This window comes from Anguilla anguilla, chromosome 2 (assembly GCF_013347855.1).
Source record: "Anguilla anguilla isolate fAngAng1 chromosome 2, fAngAng1.pri, whole genome shotgun sequence".
Lineage (NCBI taxonomy): Eukaryota > Metazoa > Chordata > Actinopteri > Anguilliformes > Anguillidae > Anguilla > Anguilla anguilla.
The window spans coordinates 75,134,063-75,153,671 of record NC_049202.1 but is presented as its reverse complement, the minus strand read 5'-3'; the positions used below and the strand labels follow the sequence as shown (position 1 = coordinate 75,153,671).

General features: G+C 40.0%; 2 protein-coding genes across 4 annotated transcripts in view; both read left to right on the top strand.

Annotated features, from left to right (window-relative positions):
- The first annotated feature begins 2,485 nt into the window (after nucleotides 1–2,485).
- LOC118219987 (zinc finger protein 883-like) overlaps nucleotides 2,486–19,609 on the top strand; it is a 26,008-nt gene continuing 8,884 nt past the window's right edge. Inside the window, exon 1 of one of the 3 annotated variants that reach the window (XM_035403569.1) lies at nucleotides 2,486–2,637. The gene's annotated coding sequence lies outside the window, so the exon portion shown is untranslated. Of the gene's footprint in view, nucleotides 2,638–15,429; nucleotides 15,583–17,221; nucleotides 17,243–19,609 lie in introns of those variants that run through there. The other 2 variants (XM_035403570.1, XM_035403571.1) reach the window with 2 other exon arrangements.
- Nucleotides 6,848–8,823, top strand: LOC118220001 (zinc finger protein 501-like). The gene has a single exon (XM_035403593.1). It carries the CDS (start codon nucleotides 6,966–6,968, stop codon nucleotides 8,067–8,069), a length of 1,104 nt encoding a protein of 367 aa, XP_035259484.1. The 5' UTR covers nucleotides 6,848–6,965; the 3' UTR covers nucleotides 8,070–8,823.

Sequence of the window (19,609 nt, the reverse complement as noted above, 5' to 3'; positions counted from 1 at the left end):
ACATCCTCAACAACCATTTTTTGTGATAATAAATTTCATTATGTTTAGCTGTTTGAAACAAAACCAATCATTTTTTTTTAAAATGGTAAGTTATGAGTAGTTGCTATGAATCATTCATGAACCTTCTGAAGTCATCCTACGAAAACAATTATTTGCGCCCAGAGCAGAGGTTGCTATGCGTTGTTCCTTGTCTATCCTCCTTTGCAGAGCACCTCTTAAGTTCACTTGTTGCTGGTCACAAAATTAATCTGAAAGCTGCTCACTCGAGGGAAGAGAGCAATGGAAGGGAGTGTGTTTAAAGTGGAATCGAATCCAGCCTATGTAATCCGAGGACCACACTCCACACCAGTAGATGGCGGTAATAAACCTAAAGCCAGCAGTAATGAACCAAATGCTGGCTGTCAAACCCTCAGGGCAAACCTCCTATTACATTCTGGTATGTTACACACCCTTCAGCACAGATAGAGGGACTGAGAGATGCATTCAGCACTCTGCAGCACAGACAGGGGGACTGAGAGACACATTCAGCACCCTGCAGCACAGACAGAGTGACTGAGAGACACATTCAGCACCCTGTAGCACAGACAGGGGGACAGAGAGACACGTTCAGCACCCAGCAGCACAGACAGGGGAACTGGGAGACACATTCAGCACCCTGCAGCACAGACAGCGGGACTGTGAGACACATTCAGCACCCTGCAGCACAGACGGGGACTGTGAGACACATTCAGTACTCTGCAGCACAGACGGGGACTGAGAGACACATTCAGCACCCAGCAGCACAGACAGGGAGACTGAGAGACACATTCAGCACCCTGGACCACAAACGGGGACAGAGACACATTCAGCACCCTGCAGCACAGACAGGGGGACTGAGAGACACATTGAGCACTCTGGAGCACAGACAGTGGGACTACGAGACGCATTCAGCACCCTGCAGCACAGACTGGGAGACTGAGAGACACATTCACCTCTTTTCTACCCCCCCCCCTTTCTCTCTTTCCTGCGTTGACATCTCACTTGTGTAAATGGATGGAAACGATAATTGTTCGTAGTTTGCCATACTGTTTAGAACAAAGAGGATTGCTAAGCACATGTCAAAGTGGATTCTGTAAAGGTAGATCTATGCTAGATGTTTTAGTGAAAGTAAGTAATGAGGCAGAAAAAGCAATTCGTATGTAAGAGGTCATGGCTATAGTGTATTTTGATATTGAGAAAGCTTATAATTCCATGTGGAGAGAAGGACTATTGATTAAAATGCATAAAATGGGTATTGGCGAAAGACTATACAACTGGGTTTTAGATTTCCTCTCTAGTCGGACATTCTGTGTTAAAGTTGGAGATGCTGTTTCAGATGATTTTGATATTTGTAAATGGTATTCCGCAAGGTAGTGCTATTAGCCCTATTCTGTTTAACATTATGATGAATTATCTTTTTATGAATGTTGGTAGAGATATTGGGTCATTGCTTAATTTAGATGATGGGGCTATATGGAAAAGAGGGAAAAATATTAGGCATGTGACTAATAGCATTCAGAGTGCCATATTGAATATTGAAAGATAGTCATATGACTGGGGATTTAAGATGTCAGTTGCAAAGTCATGCTACATGTTCTTCACCAGAAAGAGAAGGGTAGATAATATGCAACTTAAGTTATATGGTAAATGTATGGAAAGGGTAACAGAGTTCAAATATCTAGGGTTATGGTTTGATGAGAAATGTATATGGAGAACTCATTAAACATATTGAAACAAAATGTAAAAAAGTACTGAATCTCATGAGATCAGTTTCTGGTTATGAATGGGGAGCAGATAAACAATCATTACTGGAATGATAGATTATCTGTATTTACAGCAGAAATAGTTAGAGAGCGCTGAAATTAAATGACGATGACAATGAATGTTCCCTTTGGAAAAGGTGAGGCCAAACCGTTAATAAGAATGGCACTGAGGGATTCATGGCAGAACAAGTGGGACATGGATATCAAAGGGAGACACAATTAAAGCATACAGAAATCCATTAAGTTGAAGGCTTTCAAAGGGAAGTGCAGAAGAGAGGAAGTGTTTTTTTTCATGGTTAAGATTTGGACATGCTGGATTAAATTCAACTCTTTATTTAATGGCAAATTGTATTTCAGATTAATGTGATATTTGTAATGTTCCCGAAATTGTCGAGCATGTCATAATGAGGTGTAGTAATTATAATTCAGAGAGGAACACTTTACGTGATAAGATATATGAGCTAGGACGGCTATGGAATTTGGAAGGGATTTTAGGGATGGGATAGAAAATGTGGGAGTGCTGCAAGGCTCTCTTTATTTTCCATAAAGATACAGGATTAGATCGTAAAATTTAGTTCTTTTCTTTTCCTTTCTTTTACGTAATCTGAAGTATGTAAATCCCTGATGTTATACGCTCCGGTGCAGTAGGTGGTGGTATGCACTTATACACGTATTTGACAAGCCACCATTAATTTTAGAGAAGAAGAAGAATAAGAAGAGGAAGAACCTCCAACTCAATCGCTTTATGGTTAACGCGGCTTTTAACAGTCGTTTGGAATCATTTGCCGCTGTTTATGAACTACGTGACGATGAACGAACAATTTAGTTGATTTAAGAGTGTCTGCAAACAATAGGGGTAAGTGTTTTAAAACCGTAATCTTAATGATTTTGCAGTTGTGTAGGTTTTGTTTACCAGGAAGCTCCAAATCAGGGTCCTGTTTCATGTCGCTACCTGGGTTACTCAGCTAACCAATTCGTTTGTTGACATTTGTGGATAAACTCAGGATTTTCGGTTTCACGGAGCTACTTCACTGTTTAGCCAGAAATGTACCGAGGCGAGGTACATTATTATTATTATTATTATTTAGCGACGCTGAAAATGTAGGAGTAATAATTAACTTTGTTAATTTGCTTTATTCATGTAGTACAACGTACAGTGCTTCCCGTTTGAAGACAATAGTAAAAGCAAAATAAATCCAACAAGCAGGGCACAGGATTACACAGTAAATACGGTAGTTAATAATTAGAAAATTAAAAGAAGGTAGAGAAGAAAATAAAGAAATATAATGAGAAACAGACCACCATTAAAGCCAAAGAAATGAAAATATAAGTAGCCTAAAGGTAGAGTAGCTGTACTTAGCACGGAAAGTCTGCATTGCATCCAAAAGGCATGTCATGGTGTTAATCAGATTTCCTGATTGTGCAAGGGTGAACACTATTAAGGAAGGTTTCAATTGCAAGAGGGTTTCACAATGGTAGTATTTACATGGTCTAATCACTAATAAATTAATGTTTTCATTGTGTTTCCAAATGCCCCGTGAGGTTAACCCACTAACTTGCACATTACCAGAATTTCAATAAAGAGGCAATGCGGTATGCTTTTATGTTTAACCTTGACCTGCTGCCAGCTCCTTTTGTAGCTGCTGTCGCATGCACTGACAAATAATATAGTTTGACGTTTCAGTCTGTGACAGCAAAGAGCAGAAAGCTTCCTCTCATTTTGGCCGCTGAATGGTGTATGTGGACACCTGAACATCACACTCGTTCCCAAATCAGGGGCATTGATATGGAGTTGGACCCCTCTTTGCTACTATGACAGCCTCCCACTCTTTCCACTTGTTTTGGAACACGCCTGTTGGTCTGATTCATCACTCCAGAGAAAGCGTTTCCACTGCTTCCACTGAGTCCAATGGTGGTGTGCTTTACACCACTCAAGTCAACGCTTGGCAATACGCATTAAGTTTGTGTGTGGCTTCTCAGTCATGGAAACCCATTTCATGAAGCTCTTGACTAAAACAGTTCTTGTGCTGATGTTACTTCCAGAGGCAGTTTGGAACTTGGTAGTGAGTGTTGCAGTCGAGGACAGATTTTTATGTGCTACACGCTTCAGCACTCAGCAGTCCCGTTCTGTGAGCTTGTGTGGCCTACCACAGAACGTTGTGGCTCCTAGAAAGTTACCACTTAACAATAACAGCACGTACAGTTGATCGGGGGAGCTGTAGCAAGGCTGAAATTTAACAAACTGACCTGTTGGGAAGGTGGCATCCTATGGCAGTGTCATGGTGAAAGTCACTGAGCTCTGCAGTGCGACCCATTTTACTGTCAGTGTTTGTCTATGGAACTTGCATGAATGTATGCTTGATTTTATGCTCCTGTTAGCAATGGGTGTTGCTAAAGTAGCTGAACCCTCTAATTAGAAAGGCTGTCCGTATACTTTTGGCAGAGTAGTTATATGTTTGTTTCTGTAGTGAGGATTGCTTTCTCTTGAGTTCTTTATTTTAGAGGTTAAAAAATATGCCCTCCAGTGTTGCCATTATTTCATGATCTACAAGCTCAAAACGTAATTATTTATTCTTTTTACCTGGTTATTACAGATCAGGGTTGCGATAGGTACTGTAGCCTGTCCCAGCATGCATTGGGCGAGAGACAGGAATACACTGTGGACAGGCCGCCAATCTATTGCAGGGAACTCAAGATATCAGTTTGCTCATTTAGCAGTATCTGCTGAAACACATGTGAGAGTAGAATTCATTTTAGAGATGAAAAACTTGGTGCTGGTCCAACGTTACTTCTCTATAAACTGGTCAATGAAATTACAGCGAGTTAAAGATGTAGCTAAATAAATTAACAACGGCGCTACAGTGTCACTCATCTTGCAGGACTCTTATGGCTGTTCACTAAATTAATCTATGAATTGCACTTTTGTGCGTCGCTTTGGATAAAAGCGTCTGCCAAATAAATGTAATGTAATGGAAGCGCGGCTTAAGAAACATCTGGAAATTCAGTAAATATGCTGAATAGGGTTCCATCAAATGTATTGTACTTTTTAGGCATATAGCAATATTTGAGTTGATGAATTAATTTTCAGCGAGGTAGCCTTATTGACAGTGGCTAAGTGAAATCGATAATGATTCAAAAAATGTAACTTTTTAAAGATTTAAGTCGACTTTTGTCGATTATTCATGGCGTGACAAATTTTCTGCGGCACTGACCATCCAAAACTTTCACTTAACGTACTCGCCTCATCTGGTGGTCAATGAAGGCTAACAACACACAAGCACTTGCTACTGGTAGGTTTATTACCTGCTGAGAAGTCTGAGGGGAAATGTTGAGCTCACAGTCATACACTATTGTCTACATATATAACTGAATGCAAGCCCAATATTGTCTACTTAAATGATGGTTGGGCAGGAAGGAGCCAGTCTAAAGCTGCTGTTCACAGTTATCTGTTTAATACATGAAGGCTACATGCCAATGTTTTATTTTTTTATTAATACGTAGTTTTTAAAAACCCTTTGAAGAGTAGGATTCTTGAAATGTTTGTTTTTCCCCCAAAATGTATAAGTCTGTGTTCTAGATCTCTGTTGCTTTCAATTACTAGTTCAGAACATTCTAATCACATAGTTGTGATCTTACACTGGAATAAGTTGTTAAAGGAGTGGAGGATTTCTTTCTTTGAATGGTATCAAATTAGGTGTGGAGAATCGTAGAATTTTCCTATAATTGATATTGACTACCAAGATTTTGGTATCGATTTTTGAATTTCTTTTTGGAAAGTAACTTAGGTAGTGAGAAATCTACCATCTGAGTTTGATTATCCTAAGATTCCTTGTTTAAGGGGAGGCACCACCGTCAAAAACGATGATTTTGGTCCATATGTCAATTTTGTTATTTTCTGATATTTTGCTTCTATAACTTGTGTAGTTTCACAAAATGAACAAACTAAAGGTATAAATGATCATTATAAATAGTTTGCCTACTTTAGATGATTATACAACACCATCGTCAAGTACACAAAGCATAAACTGAGCTTATGATAGCATCTTTTATGATTAAATGCCTCCGCAGTATTAAAACTGACCTGGTTGAATCATGTATCGTTAAAAAGCTTGTTTCCTGGATCGTACTGCTAGAATGAGCATATGTGGCTATTTCCTTTGCTGTCACTGTGAGGATCGATGAAATACTAGCAGAACTCTTTGATTTCATTGGCTACTAGCGTTTAAAGGTCCCTTTAACTGCCATTTTCTCCAAACTGTATGTTGCCCTTTGGATATTCAGTTTCTCAACTTTAACAATAGATACAGCTGCATAATTTTAAATACTTCTTCTTAAATGTTATAGCTGGGGTGTTTCAGAGGTTTTTTGATATGTTTTTTCATCTTCATTTTATGTGGCATTTTATCAGTAAAAATAGGTCAAATGTTTTTTTTTTAACGCTTTTACATTGTTTCATTGTTTTTGGAATAATTAATTTTAAAATAAACTGTATTTTGACAAAAGCCTCTGACAAGCCCTAACTATTGAGTTATTGATAACATTTTTTTAAAAATCCATTCAGATTAGATCTGTTGAGCTTAAATATTGAATATGCTTTTATGCATATTAGCACATATTTAATGAGCTAATAGCTCATTTGCATATTTTTTAAATAATGAAGAAAAGTCATAATACAAAAAAACTTTGTATTTGTGTGTTTATTCAACTGGTAAAATTTCATTTTAATATGAGTAAAGGATTTATTTTTTCCTATTAAGGGGTGGTGCCTGCCCTTAATACTCAACAGCCTTGAAATCATGACAGTCAAGGCTCTTACACTGACTGCAGTGACCATTTGGCACATTTACTTATTGTGGTTTATTAGTCCCAGTACTTCCTTATTACATTCCTACACACCATAAGAGTTGCTGCCCATACTAGATTTTCCAGAATTGTTTCGAATTCTGGTCAGGCATCTGAAGGACGGCAGAGTGTAAAGAATGTGTCAGCTGCTGCAGTAGGACCATTTTGATTAAGGCTAAATCCCTTCCCCTGTTTCCCTCCAGGAGCTGCACTTGTGCACACCTTTGAGCAGCAGGATGATGCAGGCAGGAGTCTGTTGGAGACAGGACACTACCAGAGCTCACTGAGCAGCACAGGATCAGACAGAAAGAAGAGGAACTGAGTGGACTGGAGTCTGTCCACATGGCAGAGTCAGAGACAGAGTGTGCTGCACCAGGACTCAACACAGTGGAGCAAGAGTGTGTTACAGCACACAGCAGGGTCAGTGATGTACAGAACAGACACACACCACTGATTAAAAAAGAAATTGATCTGGGCTCCACCCACACTGGAGATCTTAAGACAGAGAGCCTAGACAGTACAGAGCTGGGATATGTAACCCATCTGCATACTGACCAAATCAAAACAGAGACTGATGATGTAGGATACCTTAAGGCAGAACACATCAGTGATTTGCAGGATTTTAATTTTAAGTCTGATAAAATGAAGTGTGAATACAATGAAAGTTTAGTGAGTGATCTCATGAATTCTGCAATGAATAGAGATGATTTCTTTCAAAACAAGATAATTCACAGGAATAAATGTGAAATTAATACAGGTGAAAAGCCGTACAAGTGTATGCAGTGTGAGAAATGTTTTCGTGCAAAAGCTGATTTAAAAACACACCTGAGAATTCATACAGGTGAAAAGCCCTACAGATGTTTTGAATGTAAGAAGTGCTTTTCCCGAATAGGTCATTTAATTTCCCACCGGAGAATTCATACAGGTGAAAAGCCCTATAATTGTATTCAGTGTGGGAAGTGTTTTTCCCAAATGGCTAATTTAAGTAGCCACTTGAAAATTCATACAGGCGAAAAACCATACAAATGTACGCACTGTGGGAAGTGTTTTTCCCAAATGTCTCATTTAAGAAGCCACCTGAGAATTCATACTGGTGAAAAACCATACAAGTGTTCTTGTTGTGAGAAGTGCTTTTCCAGATTATGTCATTTAAATCGCCACCAGAGAAGTCATACAGGTGATAAGCCCTACAATTGCTTTCGGTGTGAGAAGTGCTTTTCCACGAAAAAACTTTTATATGTACATCAGAGAAGTCATACAAGTGAAAAGTGTACTCAGTGTGGGAAGTGTTTCGGGACAAATTCAGCTTTAATTAGACACCTGAGAATTCATACAGGTGAAAAGCCCTACACGTGCAGTCAGTGTGGGAAGTGCTTTTCTCAAAGAGCTCATTTATGTAGCCACCTGAAAATTCATGCAGGTGAAAAGCCTTCCTTATGCATTTAGTTTTTAATTTAAAAAAACAAAACTAAATTTAAATAACTATTTAAATGACTGCCGGAAAGTTTGTACAGATATTTCTGGTGTTCATCCAACGTGAAATAACACCTGAAAATTTATTCAACAACCCCTTGTTATCTTTTCATTAAAACTCCACACAATTCGTACAAATGAAAAGGCATTTACATGTACTCAGTGGAAGGTTTGTCTGTCTTGCATCATTTAAATCTGTTATATTTTTGCCCGAAATGCTTGAAAGGCTGTATAATGTTACCCCATTGGACAAATCGTAAATGTGAGAAGTCATGAGCTCAGTGGTTCTTTATGTTCATTTCAACACCAGAAAATTCCATCAGAAACTAGTTGTGAGTAACCCATATGGAAAGTATGCTGACTATTGTAAATTGTAGACTTCAGACAGTATGTTTTTTTCAGAGATAGTTGAGGGCCATTGTTTCACAGTTGTTTTTACTGTTGTATATGAAATGTTTATTAAATAATTTTCCACTGACTGTACACTTACCAAGGCCTTTATGACGTGTTCATTTCTGGGTTCTCCTTTCTAGCCCTGTGTGTAAATGTAGTTTAATTAATGTTGCTCATAATGCATTAAACTAATTGTGCGAGAACGAAATTTGAGTCATTAGGTGTGAACTGTTGTAATTATTTTGAACATTTTCAATTTGTCTGAATGTGAATTTTTCATCTTTAAAGAATGTCATAGATATCTAAACTAAATAAAAAGTTGACAAACATGTAATTAATGGTGTATGTGTGGTGGCTAAAACATTCAAAACAGAAAATCCAGGTGAAACTAGGGGTGTGAACCTCCGGGCTTCACTGAAAAAAAAACGATTTTGATTCTTGAGGCAACGTAATTTGACAATATAACAGATATTCCTACGATACTGTCCAAAACGATCTAATGTAGTAGGAAACACTCTTTTCATAATCTTGCTAACACAATTCTGTTACAATGTACAGATATGACCAAAGTGAGGGTGAGAGTGCTAGAATTTACTGACCGGTTTAACAGAAGGGAAAATGGCAACGGCATGAGTGATGATTGCGTCAAATTGGAAACATAAACAATGATGTTGGCTGTGTTTCTAGAGAACAAACCACCATATGATTATAGACATAAATGTTTTGCTATGATTCGTAAAGATACAGATCTATTTTACATATTGTATCGACTGGATTGGATTGTTGCCTTTTGAACCAATACATCGATCTTGATCAAATTTATGGTTGTGAGAGGCAATTATGATTTTAAACAAATGGCTGCATACAAGACTGACATGCGTATCTATTACAAATGTTCATTTACAGGTAAATTATAAAAAACATTGAAAATAATCCACTCCTAAATTGCTAGCTAGCATAGAGTGTAGGCCAGTGTATAGTTGATAGTTCAGTGCTGTTTTAGTAGCTAGGCAGGCTTTATTTATGATGTACGGTCGAGACAGAACTGCCATGGCAGGAATGATTATACACTGGGAATAATTATATGCTACAATGGCATTCCAAATGTGGAGTTTAAAAAGGACCTGGAGAGGGTAGGCGGGGCCAGGCAGTGAAGCCCCCGGAAGTAACGGGAAACAGCCTCTACTGCCCATACTGAGAGCAAGAGAGCTTACTGCCCATTGAATTCAACGTGGAGGTCAAAGCTGCTATGGCAACCAAAAACATCCTCAACAACCATTTTTTGTGATAATAAATTTCATGAAATTAATGAACAATACTCTTTTATAACAGATAGCCTATGGAGCCCTGTCTCGAATCTCTTGTCTATATCTACACCCCAGTGGTTCAGAATGCCATTGGTCAGTCGCATTGGCTGACCAAGTGAATCTTCTGACATAGTGCGGCCGCCATTGAATGGATTCCATTTTATCATCCAACATGAGACGTGTTGTTTGTCCATCCATCCATTATCTCACCTGCTTATTCTTGGTCAGGGTTATGTGAGATGCTGGAGCCTATCCCAGCATGCATTGGGTAAGAGGCAGGAATACACTCTGGACAGGTCACCAATCCGATGCTGGGCACACACCATTCACTCGCACACTCATACTTAGGAGCAATTTAGACTGTCCAGTTAACCTGACCTGTTTATCTTTGGACTGTGGGAAGAAATCGGAGGACCCAGAGGAAACCTCCGGGGCTGCAGACACAGGGAAAACTCCAGAAAATGCAAACTCCACACAGAAAGGCCCTAAGACCTTCTTGCGGTGAAGCAACAGTGCTACCCACTGCACAGCAAATGTATTGTTTGTGAATCAAGTAATTATAGCACGTTTGCGTATTATCTAGCCGGTTGGCTAAGAACAAAGGTGGTCACCGTAAGCACATCGCATCATTGCTAGCTTTTGAAGTTTACTGATTGTGCAATTATATATATAACAGTGAGTGTGGAGAAGTGGTTGCAGCAAAGTGTTAGTGTAATTGTGGAGGGCCCCATAGTGTAGGATACAGAGGCTGTGATTTTAGACAGGAGATGGAAGTTCTGGAGATGAGAGATACAGAGACGATGAAAATAATTTGGGGAGTGAGATAAGGGACAGATTTATGATTAATAATTGATGAATAATTGAATTGTGAATGATTTATGAATAATTGAGTGCATGTTGAGGGATGGAAGGGGGATTAAGAATTGAGCATTGTCAGATCCTTTACCCTACATGTTTTATGTTTCTTCTCGCAAAAGCTGCCGCAAACATCAGCGATAGTGCTTTCAATAGGTCCAGCTGGTGTGTTTTTTTTAATAAAAGCATCACTCAAGATAAGGTATGAATGGTTGCTATGAATCATTCATGAACCTTCTGAAGTCATCCTACAAAAGAAAATATTTCTGCACAGAGCAGAGGTTGCTATGCGTTGTTCCTTGTCTATCCTCCTTTGCAGAGCACCTCTTAAGTTCACTTGTTGCTGGTCACAAAATTAATCTGAAAGCTGCTCACTCGAGGGAAGAGCAATGGAAGGGAGTGTGTTTACAGTGGAATCGAATCCAGCCTATGTAATCTGAGGACCACACTCCACACCAGTAGATGGCGGTAATAAACCAAAAGCTGGCAGTAATAAACCAAATGTTGGCTGGCAAACCCTCAGGGCAAACCTCCTGTTACGTTATGGTATGTTACACACCCTGCAGCACAGATAGAGGGACTGAGAGACTCATTCAGCACCCTGCAGCACAGACAGGGGGACTGAGAGACACATTCAGCACCCTGCAGCACAGACAGGGTTGACTGGGAGACACATTCAGCACCCTGCAGCACAGACAGGGGGACTGAGAGACTCATTCAGCACCCTGCAGCACGGACAGGGGGACAGAGACACATTCAGCACCTTGCAGCACAGACAGGGGAACTGAGAGACACATTCAGCACCCTGCAGCACACACCGGGGGACTGAGAGACACATTCAGCACCCTGCAGCACAGACAGGGGGTCAGAGACACATTCAGCACCCTGCAGCACAGACAGGGGGACTAAAAGACACATTTAGCACCCTGCAGCACAGACAGGGGGACTGAGAGAGACCTTCAGCACCCTGCAGCACAGACAGGGGGACTGAGAGAGACATTCAGCACCCTGCAGCACAGACAGGGGGACTGAGAGAGACCTTCAGCACCCTGCAGCACAGACAGGGGGACTGGGAGAGACATTCAGCACCCTGCAGCACTGACAGGGGGACTGAGAGACACGTTCACCTCTCTTCTTCCCCCCCCTCCTCCTTTCTTTCGTCTAGGGCCTTCCTCCTGCTGCCATTCGCAATTCAACCCATCAATCATCATTTCCTTGCTTCGTCCCCATCTTGCTTTACCCAATCAGAGGAAGGTTCCCCCAGTTGAAAAACCCACCGGTCACCTCTGGAAAAGAGAACGCAATCCAGCCATTTCGTCTATGTTCTTGATTCATACATGTCGCTGTGGTTTAGTCGTATGTATTCCTACCCGTTTGTTGGTTTGCTGTGTATTTGTTTTTCTCCCTTTGTCTTACCCTGGGTTTGTCCCATTGTTGGCTATGCCGAGGCTGGGATACGTAAGCGAGAGTCCTCTATACTCTAACACATAGGGTGGATATATATATATAAAAGTCTAGACACATTAGAATAGGAGTGGTTGATTTTATTGCTCGCAATACTCTATGGGGCATTGAACATACTGACACAAATGGAGAAGTTGAAAAACTAATTGAGGAGAGATCAATCAATCAATCAATCAATCAATCAAATTTTGTTTGTATAGCATATTTTACAGCAGTTGTCACAATACGCTTTACAGACAACCCTGGCCTAAACCCCCCCCCCCCCCCCCCCCCCCAGGAGCAAGCCTAAGGCAACAGTGGCAAGGAAAAACTCCCTGTGGCAGATGGGAAGAAACCTTGGAAGGAACCAGGCTCAAGGGGGAAACCCATCTTCCTCTGGTCGGCTCAGGGTGCCGACTGGTGACCAAAATGTTAGTCAGTTTTATAAGGTTTATGATGTGGCTCAGATGATGGGTGGGGCCGGGTGGCGGTGGTGGGGAGCAGCAGGTGGCGACAGATGTGGGCAGGGTGGAGGCAATGATGAAAGAGGGGCTGGACCGCAGAGGAGCGGGAGACCAGACGACTCTCGAGGGTTGGGGCAAGAGCCCCGCCGGCAGCGTGGGGAAGAGGGTAGAAACGGCAATTAGGGAATTTGCAATATAGCAGACAGTGGGTAAAGTGGCAGTAGTATGTATTCGGGGGACCCCGCCAGGAGTAGTATATGGCTGCATAGCTACTAGGACAGGGATGGAGAGCCCATGCAGTCATGAGGGATAGACAACCATACCCGCCTATCAAGAGCCAGCCCATGTAAAGTCGGGTCACAGCTGATTGACAAGTGACAGTAAGGAAAGGATTGCCACCTACAAAGCTCTATGACTACAGGCTTCTCGCGCCCTGTCTCCAGACTACAACTGATCATAAGCCTGAGCATAGAGGTGCGTTTTTAATCTAGATTTAAATATACTTGTCTCAAAGATGGAAGGGGTGGATGTTACAAGAAATTCAGTTTCATGCCTAGATCTTACCATAGTCTCTGGAAATTTGAGTAATTCATGTGAATGGAATGTAAAGAATGAATCTAACATAGGGAGTGATCACTTTCCGATATTATGCTCTATGAATTTTGATATGTATGTTCAGGAAGGTAACGTAATTGAAAGATGGTGTTTTCCTAAAGCTGACTGGGAAACTTTAGAGAATGTTGTATTGAGTACACTGAACGAATATCTATAGAGGGTGATATAGATAACTGTACAGGAGCAGTGACTTCCATGATTATTAGTGCTGCATCAATATGCATTCCTAAGAGCACACTGAATGGGAAAAAGAAAATGGTTCCATGTTGGAATGGTGAATGTAAAAATGCTATAAAAGAAAGAAATCAGGCATTCAGAATATTAAGAAATAATTTGAGTCAATATAATCTGATAGATTATCAAAGGAAGAGAGCTATGGCACGGAAAATTATTAAGTCATCCCTGGAGAATGCATGGAGGCAATTCTGCTGCTCCATTAGCAGAAGAATAGAATTGGGTAACAACTGGTCAATGATTAAAAAAGATGATTGGGAAAAAAAAAATCTGTTAAAATCCCAGTGTTGATCGATGGAGAATATCTGGCAATTACAAATAAGGAAAAAGCTGAACTACATTACATTACATTACAGGCATTTGGCAGACGCTCTTATCCAGAGTGACATACAACAAAGTGTATAACCATAACCAGGAAGAAGTATGACGAAACCCCTAGAGAGAAGTACCGGTCCAAGTGCAGGGAACAACCGCATAGTTCAACTTGGACCCTGAAGGTTAAACTGATTAACACTAAACAACGAGAACGGCAACAACGCAGTCTATGGAAAAAATACAAGCAGTAGTTAAGACAGTTAATGCACCTAAGTCACCCACGAAACAGCTGCCTAGTTACAACCCTAAGCTTACAGTCATTTACAGGGGGGTAGGGAGGGATGGGGAGAGGTGCAGCCTGAAGAGGTGAGTCTTCAGTCGTCGTTTGAAATGGGTCAGTGTCTCAGCTGTTCTGACCTCCACAGGGAGGTCATTCCACCATCGTGGGGCCAGAACAGACAGGAGATGATCATGTATTGATTATGGGTGTATGGTGTATGGAGCAGCAGCTCAGAGTGTTTTGGAAAAATTAGACAGAATACAGTTCAGAGCTCTAAGACTCAGTATTGGTGCAATTAAAACAACTGCTACTAATGCACTACTGGTGGAAGCTGATGAATTACCATTATTTATAAGACGTTCATGGTTATCATTGGCATATTGGGTTAAGTTAAAGGGATCTGGAGAGGAACAACCTACAACAAAGGTGCTGTGTGATTGTTGGGAATATTCACAACTTAAAGGTAAAGGATTTGTTTAGAATATTAATACAACAGAAAAAGAATACAATTTATGGTTAGAATATGGGCCAAATACTGTGTGGGGTATTGTTCCTCCATGGATATTACCAATGCCCAATGTAGTCTTGCAACTCGTGGAGCAGAAGAGAGAATGGATTGAAAGGGATGTGGATAACATTGGATATTTGGTTCAAGATTATGTGAAGATGAAATTTTATAACTATATGTCAGTATTTACTGATGGATCTTAAGATCCAGGGAGTGGACATGTAGGAACAGGAGTGTACATACCTGAGTTTGATGTAGCCATATGCAAAATAATTAATGATATATTATCTGTATTTACAGCAGAAATAGTTAGAGAGCGTTGAAATTAAATGATGATGAAATAATGAAAGTTCACTTGGGAAAAGGTGAGGCCAAATCGTTAATAAGAAAGGCAGTGAGGGATTCATGGCAGAACAAGTAGGACATCAAAGGGAGACACAATTAAAGCATACAGAAATCCATTAAGTTGAAGGCTTTCAAAGGGAAGTGCAGAAGAGAAGAAGTGGTTTGTTCAAGTTTAAGATTTGGACATGCTGGATTAAATTCAACTCTTTTTTTAATGGGAAAGTGTATTTCAGATTAATGTGATATTTGTAATCTTCCCGAAATTGTCGAGCATGTCATAATGAGGTGTAGTAAATATAATTCAGAGAGGAACACTTTACGTGATAAGATATATGAGCTAAGACGGGTATGGAATTTGGAAGGGATTTTAGGGATGGGATAGAAAATGTGGGAGTGCTGCAAGGCTCTCTTTATTTTCCATAAAGATACAGGATTAGATCGTTTTTCTCTTTTCTTTTCCTTTCTTTTACGTAATCTGAAGTATGTAAATCCCTGATGTTATACGCTCCGGTGCAGTAGGTGGTGGTATGCACCTATACACGTACTGGAATATTCGAAATTATTTTTAGAGAAGAAGAAGAATAAGAAGAGGAGGAACCTCCAACTCAATTGCTTTATGGTTAACGCGGCTTTTAACAGGCGTTTGGGATCATTTGCCACTGTTTATGAACTACATGACGATAAACGAACAATTTAGTTGAATTAAGAGTGTCTGCAAACAACAGGGGTAAGTGTTTTAAAACCATAATCTTGATGCTGTTGCAGTTCTGTTGGTTTTGTTTACCAGGAAGCTCTAAATCAGGGTCCTGTTTCATGTCGCTACTTGGGTTACTCAGCTAACCAATTCGTTTGTTGACATTTGTGGATAAACTCGGTTTCGCGGAGCTAGTTCACTGTTTAGCCAGAAATGTACGGAGGCGAGGTACATTATTATTATTATTATTATTATTATTATTATTATTATTTAATAATGTAGGAGTAATAATTAACTTTGTTAATTTGCTTTATTCATGTGGTACAACGTACAGTGCTTCCCGTTTGAAGACAATAATAAAAGCAAAATAAATCCAACAAGCAGGACACAGAATTACACAGTAAATACAGTAGTAAATAATTAGAAAATTAAAACAAGGTAGAGAAGAACATAAAGAAATAAAATGAGAAACAGACAACCATTAAAGCCAAAGAAATGAAAATATAAGTAGCCTAAAGGTAGAGTTGCTATACTGAGCACGGAAAGTCTACATTGCATCCAAAAGGCATGTCATTGTGTTAATCAGATTTCCTGGTTGTGCAAGGGCGAACACTATTAAGGAAGGTTTCAATTGCACGAGGGTTTCACAATGGTAATATTTACATGGGCTAATCACTAATAAATTAATGTTTTCATTGTGTTTCCAAATGCCCCGTGAGGTTAACCCACTAACTTGCACATTACCTAGTTAAAAATGCAGAATTTCAATAAAGAGGCAATGCGGTATGTTTTTATGTTTAACTTTGACCTGCTGCCAGCTCCTTTTGTAGCTGCTGTCCCATGCACTGACAAATAATATAGTTTGATGTTTCAGTGCATGACAGCAAAGAGCAGAAAGCTTCCTCTCATTTTGGCCACTGTGGATAGACTACATGGCCAGAAGTATGTGGACACTGTTGCATTCAATTACTAGTTCAGAACATTCTAATCACATAGTTGTGATCTTACACTGGAATGAGTTGTTAAAGGAGTGGAGGATTTCTTTCTTTGAATGGCATCAAAGTAGGTGTGGAGAATCATAGAATATTCCTAGTATTGATATCGACTACCAAGATTTTGGTTTCGAATTTTGAATTTCTTTTCGGAGAGTAACTTATGCAGTGAGAAATTTATCATCTAGGTCTGATTATTCTAAGATTCCTTGGTTAATACACAACACCTTGACATCAAGCCGGTCAAGGCTCTTACACTGACTGCAGTGACCATTTGGCACATTTATTTATTGTGGTTTATTAGTTCCAGTACTTCCTTATTACATTCCTACACACCATTGCTACCCATACTAGATTTTCCGGAATTGTTCCGAATTCTGGTCAAGCATCTGCAGGACCGCAGAGTGTAAAGTATGTGTCAGCTGCTGCAGTAGGACCTGTTTGATTAGGTCTAAATTCCTTCCCCTGTTTCCCTCCAGGAGCTGCAGTTCTGAACACCTTTGAGCAGCAGTATGATGCAGGCAGGAATCTGTCTGAGATAGGACACTGAGGCAATCCTACCAGAGCTCACTGAGCAGCACAGGATCAGACAGAAAGAAGAGGAACTCAGTGGACTGGAGTTTGTCCACATGGCAGAGTTAGAGACAGAGTGTGCTGCAGCAGGACTCAACACACTGGAGTGTGTTACAGCACACAGTGGGGTCAGTGATGTACACCACACACACACATCACTGATTAAAACAGAAACTGATCTGGGCTCCACCCACACTGGGAATCTTAAGACAGAGTGCCTAGACAGTGCAGAGCTGGGATATGTAACCCATCTGCATCCTGACCAAATCAAAGCAGAGACTGATGATGGAGGATACCTTAAGGCAGAACACTTCAGTGACTCGCAGGATTTTAATTTTAAGTCTGATAAAATGAAGTGTGAATACAATGAAAGTTTAGTGAGTGATCTCATGAATTCTGCAATGAATGGAGCTGGTTTCTTTCAAAAAAAAAAAATTCACAGGAATCAATGTGAAATTAATACAGGTGAAAAGCCATACAAGTGTATGCAGTGTGAGAAGCGTTTTCATGCAAAAGCTGATTTAAATACACACCTGAGAATTCATACAGGTGAAAAGCCCTACAGATTTTTTGAATGCAAGAAGTGCTTTTCCCAAATAGGTCATTTAATTTCCCACCGGAGAATTCATACAGGTGAAAAGCCCTACAAATGTGTTCAGTGTGGGAAGTATTTTTCCCAAATGTCTAATTTAAGTAGCCATTTGAAAATTCATACAGGTGAAAAACCATACAAATGTACACAGTGTAAGATGTGTTTTGGAAAAAATCCAGCTTTAATTAGACATCTGAGACTTCATACTGGTGAAAAGCCCTACAAATGTATTCAATGTGGCAAGTGTTTTAGTACAAAATCTTATTTAGAGATACACCAGAGAATCCATACAGGTGAAAAGCCATACACATGTACTCAGTGTGGGAAGTCCTTTTCAGCTATATGTAATTTAAATATCCACTTGAGAATTCATACAGGCGAAAAGCCGTATAAATGTACTCAGTGTGGGAAGTGTTTTAATGCACGATCTCAGTTAGTTACACACCAGAGAATTCATACAGGTGAAAAGCCCTACACGTGTATTCAGTGTGGGAAGTGTTTTTCTCAAAGAGCTCATTTATGTAAGCACCTGAAAATTCATGCAGGTGAAAAGCCTGCCGTATGCATTTAGTTTTTAATTTAAAAAAATATTTTTTAAATAACTATTTAAATGACTGTTGGAAAGTTTGTACAGATGGGAGATTCTTGTGGGAGGTATTTTATGAAGCCTACTTTGTGATCTGGGCTGTTTTGTGTAGGAAGTGTTTCTGGTGTTCATCCAATGTAAATTAACATCTGAAAATTTATTCAACAACCCCTTCATATCTTTTCATTAAAACACCAGACAATTCGTACAAATGAAAAGGCATTTGCATGTACTCAGTGGAAGGTTTGTCAGTCTTGCATCATTTAAATCTGTTATATTTTTGCCAAAAATGCTTGAAAGGCTGTATAATTTTACCCCATTGGACAAATCGTAAATATGAGAAGTCATGAGCTCAATGGCCCATTATGTTCATTTCAACACCAGAACATTCCATCAGAAACTAGTTGTGAGTAACCCATGTGGAAAGTGTGCTTACTATGTGAAATGCACTTTAATTGTAAATTGTAGACTTCAGACAGTTCGTTTTTTCAGAGATAGCCGTTGAGGGTCTTTGTTTCAGTTTTTTTTTACTGTTGTATATGAAATGTGTATTAAATAATTGTACACTTGACTGTAGGCATACCAAGGCCTTTATGATGTGTATGATGTGTTCATTTCTGAGTTCTCCTCAGGGCAAGAGAGCTTACTGTCCATTTAATTCAATGTGGAAATCGAAGCTCCTATGACAACCAAAAACATCCTCAACAACCATTTTTTGTGATAATTAATTTAATTATGTTTAACTGTTTTAAACAAAACCAACCATTTTGGTTTAGAAGCAATGGTGATTATGTAATATAAAATATTACAATACCTTTTTATAACAGAAAGCCTATGGAGCCCTGTCTCCAATCTCTTGTCTATATCTACACCCCAGTGGTTCAGAATGCCGTTGGTCAGAACTGACCAAGTGACTCTGCTGACATAGTGCGGCCACCATTGAATGGATTCCATTTTATCATCCAACATGAGACTTGTTGTTTGTCCATCCATCCATCCATTATCTCACCTGCTTATTCCTGGTCAGGGTTATGTGAGATGCTGGAGCCTATCCCAGCATGCATTGGCTGAGAGGCAGGAATACACCCTGGACAGGTCACCAATCCGATGCTGGGCACACACCATTCACTCGCACACTCATACTTAGGAGCAATTTAGACTGTCCAGTTAACCTGACCTGTTTATCTTTGGACTGTGGGAAGAAATCGGAGGACCCAGAGGAAACCCCCGGGGCTGCAGACACAGGGAAAACTCCAGAAAATGCAAACTCCACACAGAAAGGCCCTAAGACCTTCTTGCGGTGAAGCAACAGTGCTA